The sequence below is a fragment of the Pararge aegeria genome, chromosome 6 (assembly GCF_905163445.1).
Source record: "Pararge aegeria chromosome 6, ilParAegt1.1, whole genome shotgun sequence".
Classification (NCBI taxonomy): Eukaryota; Metazoa; Arthropoda; class Insecta; order Lepidoptera; family Nymphalidae; genus Pararge; species Pararge aegeria.
Window position 1 is genome coordinate 14,197,000 of NC_053185.1, and position 8,838 is coordinate 14,205,837.

General features: G+C 35.3%; 2 protein-coding genes across 2 annotated transcripts; one reads left to right on the top strand and one right to left on the bottom strand.

Annotated features, from left to right (window-relative positions):
* Nucleotides 1–3,460: 3,460 nt before the first annotated feature.
* Nucleotides 3,461–5,109, bottom strand: LOC120624520. The gene is made up of 3 exons (XM_039891117.1): nucleotides 4,814–5,109; nucleotides 4,166–4,336; nucleotides 3,461–3,847 (listed from the first exon to the last, which is right to left on the bottom strand). Exons 1-3 carry the CDS (start codon nucleotides 5,063–5,065, stop codon nucleotides 3,488–3,490), a joined length of 783 nt encoding a protein of 260 aa, XP_039747051.1. The 5' UTR covers nucleotides 5,066–5,109; the 3' UTR covers nucleotides 3,461–3,487.
* A 956-nt stretch (nucleotides 5,110–6,065) lies between these two features.
* LOC120624801 (putative nuclease HARBI1) lies at nucleotides 6,066–8,438 on the top strand (the record flags this gene model as incomplete). Its single annotated transcript, XM_039891547.1, has 6 exons — nucleotides 6,066–6,293; nucleotides 6,391–6,521; nucleotides 6,991–7,189; nucleotides 7,273–7,417; nucleotides 7,851–8,097; nucleotides 8,312–8,438. Coding segments are annotated over exons 1-6 (1,077 nt in total), but the record flags the coding sequence as incomplete, so codon positions are not given.
* Nucleotides 8,439–8,838: the final 400 nt, after the last annotated feature.

Genomic DNA, 8,838 nt, shown 5'->3' on the forward strand with positions numbered 1-8,838 from the left:
GTAAAAATTCACTTAGAAAGGGGTTTTTAAAATCCATCAGATCACTGCAGTTCGTAAAAAAGTCCATCTCAGATTTACACATCTTAGCCGATATTTCTCAAAATATATCCCTTTGTATCTTAAACTTACGGTTAAAATGAGAAAATGAAATAGATGTTTGAGGATTTATGGAAAATAAAGGGGTATAAAAGATATTATATCGAAATTTGTAAAAAAAATTACAGATTTTGATTCTTTAACGTAATGTATTTGTAGTAAGTTTACTCTTTAAATTATTATATCGAGAAATTAACTTTGGTCTTCGCAAAATTTTAAAATTCTCGTGGAAACAGACAGAACACAAAACCTTCCTATGTATTCTGTTCATAAGCTGGAAACATTTTTCAATATTTTAAAATTGCAATAATTAAAAAAATGCCCAACCAACAAACAATAAATACATCCAACCAATCTCGTACTCTACACGCGCTCGCTTAACTTTCTTGCACGTGTTTTTTACGGGAGAAAAGTACCGCGTGCCACGGCTTAGCGGGCATTGTTACTAGGAGCTCAGAAATAGGAGGCGATAAATTGCCACGAATAGACATTGTTCTGACGTTGCCCTCGTTTCAATACATTTGCGCATGTGTGTAATTCCATGTGTTAACAGAAAAACTGCTAATGTTAAAATCAACCTAATTTTCATGGATATAAAGTTTTATGTTCAATGTTGAGATTTGTTCAGTGGTATGTTCTCTCGATAGGAATGTGTCGGCAAGCTGTATACTGGTTATGATGCCCGGGTGAGCAGCGCGCACTGCGCAACTCCCCAGACACACGACGTCACTAGTGTTGTCACGACACACAAGGCAATCTTGTCGGGCGAGGTTATTTATTATGCAAACAATATCCGGTCCTCGATTCCAACTCCAAAAGTCAAACGCTACGCGGAATTCATACAAAAATAGTATTCAGTATCGAGGAACGTCTAAGAACGTACCTATAAACAATGCATTATTTTGCATATCTACGATTGTACTTTCGAAATTTTTTATCATCTGTCTATCGTGTCTGTCTGATATATTGCAATCTGTGATTATTTCAAGTCTCTCGACGTGCGCGCGTCGGTGTATGTTCAGGTTCATTTTTCAAATTCTCCTTCATTTAACGTCCTTAAACCTTAAAAAATAACTGTATGTAATAAGTGTATTCCTTGTAGACTACTATATAAGGTATACGCTATACCTCATTTGAAACACGGATCGGATCGTTACGATGCCACATAGAGTTCGAATACAGATATTTGTTGAGACTCATGATTTTTTTTTTTACATAATGCTTACATTAATTAATTATTTACAAACTATGTTTAATCTCATACACAATTTTCTTTAATTTTGGACATTTTTGTCACACAGTGGTATAACAATTCTGGTTTCTAGCCCTTTTAAAAATTATTTATCTCTCGCCATTTACATTTTTTACACGGCTCAAAAGATAATGGTTCATTCAGCCCAAAATACAACTAAAATATTCCAAGCTCGCAGCCTATTATAATAAGGTTGCATAGTTAAACGCAATCATAAATAAGGGACTAAATCAGTAAACGACCAGTTTTCAACAACTAATGAAATTACCAACATAATTTTTTGTAATTTATTCTAACATCTATTTTGTTAAATACCTATTTAATTTATGGAAACTTTTGGAGTGGGGCGCGCAATTTTCATTCAACACGTCACTCCAAGCGCAGAGATCCTCCCTTTGTATTTGATTATAACCAAGGCCCTCCCTCGTTTCGATTTCAGACTTCACAGCTCGTAGTGGAATGCATGAAACTCTTAGCTGCCTCTGTATTCCCAGTAACTTGCGTTCAATACAACAGGTTGCGGTCGCATCTGAGACCGCGTGGCGGCTCACTGCGAGGACAAACAAGGAATGAGAGGAGGGAGAATGAAAGAGATGGACAAGGTTCTAGAGGCCACGGACCGCGAATACGTAGGTACATACTGTTCGACTCTTGGCAACAAGCGGCGAATCAATTAAGCTAAGCGCACACGAGAAAATTTTAAATTGGTCAGCAAGTAAGAAATCCAATAAGTGCCTAAAAATATTGCGCTTACTGACGATTAATTAAATAAATAATGGCCGCTAAGTCAAGTTGGAACGAACGCGAACTTTTCACAGAAGCTTATATTTATGGCGCTAAAAACAACCATGGTATATGTGCCTGTTCGTTTTTCTTTAAATGGACAAAACAATACAGTTTTTTTTTTGGAAAATAGTTGTAAAGTATGGATGTAAACTTGTCGTAGATGTTTTTTTGCATTTTGAATGAAACGCACACATAAATAAGATGGCCCCGGTTTCATGTAGCGTACGTGCGTTGTAATTTGTACCTACTTAATTTATTGTTTATTTATTATTGGTAACTAGTACCTAGACAATAGCAAACTGATTGGTGTATGAATACTAATTTCTAACCAATGTCTGGGTTATAGGTCTGTTCAGTTGTAACTCTAACAGTTTCTGATTTAATTATCTCTTAATATCTTGATTAAACTTGGATTTGAGCTGGAACGAGTATTTTTCATTAAGTTACAGTGCAAAATAATAATTTTATCTAAATTCTGAGATATCTCGCAGATTTTTTTTTTTAAATTGTTTTAATGATATTTATTAACATAATTATTCATCGTTGTTTCAATCACAGATTATTATTGGACCTAGCCTGCATCGTTGTCACTCATCCGTTATTCATGTAAGTATATTATCGTGTTTCACAGAATCAATTTTTATTTAACCAAAAACAGCTGGGCTACCTATCCTTCGAAATATTATGATCAAGTAGAACTGTCTAGTACACGAATATTGTCTAAGTGTGTCTGCACTATTTGCTCAAATTTAATCATAATAATATATTTTTAAGTGGTGGGATAAAGACTGACGTAGGGTTGCTTACAGTACATATTATACAGTATAAAAACCAGTATATAAAGGTCTCTTAGTAGTACAGTGTAAACTTTATGTCCATGAAGGTAAGGTACAATATAACCGAGCAAAGGAGATCAACGAATTTGGCATCGGAGTGTAGAGTATGGCCTCCTCGCTACCTCTGTGTTCCTAGTAACTTGCGTACAATGCGACGGGTTACGACCGCATCGTAGGCAAATGCCGACGGGTGGTCAGTACAAAAGACTAATTTAATTAAAACTGACTGATGATGTATACAAAATCTTTTTAACTCGAAGAGTAAAACTAACACGAAAGGTAAGGTAGGTAGGTTTCTCAGTTTATTACAATAATTGGAACTGGCGAACTTAATAAATAATTTGAAGTGAACTTTATTATTTTTCTTAAGTAAGTATATTTCCACATAAAAACAATCTGCTGTGCTGTGCTGTGCTGTGTAGGAATTTTGGATTTCAAAATTAAGCAAGCAACTACTTGTTAATTAAGCAATCAAATAAAACAATGTAGGTATTAACAGTACCTATTTTATTTTAAGCTAAAGATTATTGAAGTCAGAATTTAATTGTATCGTAGAATTGGTTGTCAATTTGTTTAACCTAGCGTGGAAGATTGTATCGGAGATTAATTTCTCTGCTATAACCCTTTGTAGACCGTCCAATTCTTTAAGTTGGAGCCCGACCGCTTTGCCAAACGCCACAGCTTCATTGATCTCATTGTACATAATCGGTTCTTCAGAGTCGGGCCCGGTTAAAAAAACACCGGATATACTTGGATTTGTATCTTCTTCCTTAACTCTTTTCGATAGATAGTCTGATTTTCTTGTCTTTTTTGGTTTCGGTTCCTCTTCTAAATACTCGGCGTAATATGGAGGATAATCACCTTCAGCGTGCGAATCCTAAAATTGTATTATTATTGATAACTATATTTATTTCTTTAGATCATAAATATTAAATACAACACAAAAATGACAGAAAATAGAAAAAAAAACAGCGTAGGTATATTATTTGACATCCTTGTCACTACTAAGCGATAAGGCCAAAGGTAAAGCCGCCAAAGTATTATCATGGCATCATGAACAAAAATAATACATATAATCTACAAATACTCGAGAACCGTACATAAGTACGCTTGGTTAAACGTGCATCAAGTGCTACTTTCTCTAAATCCTTTTTGATTAATTTAAAGATAATTTTACCAAAAAAATTAATCTCACATCATTGTCGTTGTCTGGTTGGTTTTCGTCATTGTCTGTCTCCTCCGCGTTTTCATCCCTTGATGTCCTGGGGCCTTCGGTAACAACGGTTCCACCATCAATGAACGAAAATAGATCGAAGTACCATAGCGTGGTGCGGTAGCTATCGCCTCTTTGAGTTGCCGCCATCATCTGTCAAAGAAGATACTACATTTTTAAATATATCTCACGTATCTAGATATTTTCGCGGGAAAAGCAACATCGTTAGTAGTTTTTTTATAACAATCAAATTAAAACATCTTAGCTTACACTTGTACATTTTAAAATGTCCACAACTTCAAAGATAATGAACCTGAGACCTATATCATCGAAATAGTAGAAGTTGGTCGCGCGACAAAAAAATTGCTCGCCGTGTCACCGCCGCGCCGCTCACGCGTGTTTATTTCAAATAGTCAACAATCTGTCGCCATAAAAACCGTCATTGGTATAGTTTCAATAAACGTCACATCTTGTCAACAAGACTTATTCAAATTATTCATTAAAAATTGCAACAAAATGTCACCGTTTTCTAAACGGGCACATTTTGATATAACAAAACCAACAATTGTACTAAACACAGTTGGTTAGAAAAAAAAACAAATAGGTACTGTTAAGAAAAAGTATACCTACCCTCCTTACTTCCCGCTTGTACGTAGCTCTCATGTTCTCTAGCTTCCTTTTACAAATGTCCATTGTTATGTCTTCGTGATACGTTTTCATTTTTTTTAATATCGCTTCGTACGCTTCTTTCCTTGCGTCTTTGTTGCAGTAGAGCAAATCAGTTTGGTCCCAGAGGCATGGTGAGTTTCTATACATTTTTAGTAGCTCTCTGATCGCGTTTGGATCCAGTGTTATCATTCTGACGTCAAACTTTGCGTCCATTCCGACCGGGTGTCGCGGCCTACTAACTTGGGAGCCGATTTGTGCCCGACGCGAACTGCACGATTGACGATAGCGGCCGGCGGGTGTCGTTGCGTCCCTTTCGTTCGCGGCGGGCAGAGCGAGAGAGCACGCGATGTAGATTGCCACAACAAGTCGACCCCGACGGTCGGCAGCTGCCGCGCGAACCTGTGTGTAGTTCAGATCCGAGAGTACTCGTTTTAAAACGTAGCATGGAAATACATGAATGAAACATTATTATTGTCTTATTTTTACAGTATAAACTCTTTTATTATTGACCTCATATATCAGTTATTTGTGTAAAAGTGTCTTATTTAGGTATATGAGCCGAGAATAATATATTCGTTTTGAAACGTACCATGGTAATAAAGGAATGAAACTTTATACCCACCTACCTACCTAGTTACACTTTTTAATGCGTTTAGGTACTTATACCTAACTGAAATGTTGTTATAATGGTTAAACATATTCCTATTTTATTTGATAAGTAATATACTTACAATGCTCAGGACTTATCAACAGCAGTTAGTAGGTGTACCTAATTAGATAGTCTATTAGACATTCTTTTAATTTTTTATAGAGGCAGGTACCTAACCTGGTTTTAAACCAGTTTTATATAAGTTCCTCCCTTCTCACCCCCACCCTTTTTCATCATAAATCCTAATTATTTACCATTCTTTTTTTTTTCTCTTTAAAGTTCGCAGCAGGGCTAGCACGGGCAGGAGATATAAATTATATCCCCCGATTATATCCTCTATCGAGGGATATAATTATCTTTTCCCCTTGCCAGAGCACGGCAACAGGGGAGAGGATAAATTTATCCCCGTTTGACATTTCTCGTGGATATATATCCCCCGCCCATAGCATGGGAAGAAATGAAAGGGGAAAGACTATCCTTTTTTGACATTTGAAAGAGACAATTTTATCCCCGTCCTTAGACGTGGGTTTAAAATTCTGTTAACGAATTAAAGTCGAAAAAAACATGTCTCGTGCTTTCTGGGGCTCTTATTATTCAAGTGAAATGGAGAAATCTGAACGAAAATTACACCGGCGATCTATACGTGACGCCAGTAATCCGTTCGAATTTCCCGATACAGAGTTCCAACACTTGTTTCGGATGGGTAAAAATTGTGTGCTGTACTTGTGCGAGGAGCTTAATGAGGCACTAAAACCACTAAATGCTGTCGATGGACTACCAGTGCACATAAAAGTAAGTTGTTATTAAGTACGTAAAATCACCTTGCACAAAGACATCATCTATGTGAACGTAGGTTTAAAAAAAGCATGGCTAATCACTTTTTGTCTAGGTTCTCACATCTTTAAGGCTCTTAGCGGACGGTAGTTATCAGCGGGGGACAGGCCAAGACCATGGGATGGCTGTTGCTCAAACAACAGTCAGCAAATACCTGACCCAAGTTACTGGAGCTATTGTCAGAATGTGAGTATATATACTTACTTCCTAATAATTCTCATTAGAATTGTAGAAGATCCATCCTGTTCAGTGTGTGTTCAGTGAGTGCAGTGAGGTGGTAACTAGTTTTCACTTTATAGCTGAGTGCCCCTCGTACGTGTTGGTAAGATGGGAACTACAAGGTAAGGATAGAATAAGTGAAGAAGACCTAGCAAACCTCACCTTAGGGGATATTGTTAGGTTCACCACACAGACTGGTAGGTTTCAGGGGGGACGCTGCCGGGACACCAGTAAAACCTGTGTCTCAAACATGGGGAATAGGGGGAATGGTCCTTACATAGGACTGACCACCCGTCTGGCAATGGCAGGCGTCCCCTCATCAAATAGATACATACTTACTTTAATAATTAAATTATGAGCCAGTACTTAGTACTTCAGTATTAGCACATAGCAAAGATATTCAATGGTACTTTAATTATTTTTAATTTCATTTTAGACTAATGCCAAAGTGGATATTATTCCCGGGAACAGACTCTGCCAGGCAAATTGTGGCTAGAAGCTTTCTAGCAAAGCATGGTTTGCCTGATATTCTTGGAGCCATTGACTGCACCCATGTTGATATATTTCCCCCACCATTCCCACATGGGGTGCAATACAAAAATAGGAAAGGGAGATCCACAATAAATGTTCAACTGGTAAAGACAAATTATTTAAATCTAGAGTTTATCAAAAACTTAAACAATCAAGTATGTTAATAATTTTAAAATATGTTTTACAGATTGTGGATGTTGAGTGCCGCATCATAAATATCAATGCAAGGTACCCAGGACGTGTCCATGACCAATTCATATTTAATAATTCTAAAGTAAAATATGAAATGAAACGGCTATATGAAAGTAGAATCGGACAGTACTACCTTTTAGGTATGTTTTAAATAAAATGTGCAAACTTTCAAAATTTTATTATTGTTAAAAAACATATAATTTTTTTAATTATTTATTAATATAAAAGAGAAAGAAGGCAAATCAAAAAACAGTTACACACCTATATCATGATATTATAATCCTCATAATTACCTAGAAATTTATATGCCTAGAAAATACAACATATGCAGCAGAAATAAGTCTGTCTGATAAATTATTTTTATGAATATCTACACCTACTAATATTCATAAATATTTATTGGAGCATTACAACAATACACAAACATATCCACATCCTTTACATGGCCTTTTTATTTATTTAGAGCATATATTTCTTTCAATACATTTTATTAAAATCTTTGCGAAAATCTGAAAAAGCATAATAAATAGGAATTAATTGACATCTTTAAATAATAAAGTTAATATTTTATAGGGGACTCAGGCTATGCACTAGAGCCTTGGATGATGACTCCGGTTTTGGAAGCTGCACCAAATAGTTCTGCAGAGAAGTACACGAACTGGCATTGTCAAGTAAGAAACTGTGTGGAAAGGGCCAATGGGTACCTAAAAGGCACATTTCGCAGCTTGGGCATTGACCGGGTACTTCATTACAGTCCCGAAAAAGCATCTCAACTCATATATGCCTGCGCAACGCTTTATAATATTATGCATCATTATAGGTGAGTATTGTAAATATATACCCTAAATAATATTTAAGTTCCCATAAATTATTATTACTGAGAACATTAATGTTTTGTAATATTATAAAATTATATCTTATAATAATGGTTCTTTATTAATCATTGATCCTGCAATGTGCATTTTCACATACAATTTGCCCTACAAATTTGGGTCAACAGTTTTTAAGAGAATAATATAATTTGTATATTTCAGAACTCCAATGGAGCAAATGACAGACAATTTTCTAAATACGAGCGAGGAACAACATCAAACATCAAATATGGATCAAACGAGATTGTTAACAGTTGCTCGACAAAAAAGAGAAATATTAATAAATACATATTTTAATTAATAAAATTTCTAAATATCCTTTTTAGTTTCAAGTAAGTTAATAATTTTAAAATATTTTTTACAGATTGTGGATGTTGAGTGCCGCATCATAAATATCAATGCAAGGTATCCAGGATGTGTCCATGACCAATTCATATTTAATAACTCTAAAGTAAAATATGACATGAAACAGCTGTATGAAAGAAGAACCGGACAGTACTACCTTTTAGGTATGCTTTAAATAAAATGTGCAAATTTTTTTAAATTTTAGTTATTGTGAAAAACATATAATTTTTTTTTTAATTATTTATTAATATAAAAGAGAAAGAAGGCAAATCAAAAAACAGTTACACACCTATATCATGATGTTATAATCCTCATAATTACCTAGAAATTTATATGCCTAGAAA

Bases quoted from the DNA above. Each gene is read 5' to 3' on its own strand.
- LOC120624520 (XM_039891117.1), bottom strand. From the start codon at position 5,065: ATGGACGCAAAGTTTGACGTCAGAATGATAACACTGGATCCAAACGCG. The intron at 4,337-4,813 runs GTAGGTATACTT...CTTCTTTGACAG, and splicing joins ACAAGCGGGAAGTAAGGAGG to ATGATGGCGGCAACTCAAAG. The intron at 3,848-4,165 runs GTGAGATTAATT...ATACAATTTTAG, and splicing joins AACCAGACAACGACAATGAT to GATTCGCACGCTGAAGGTGA.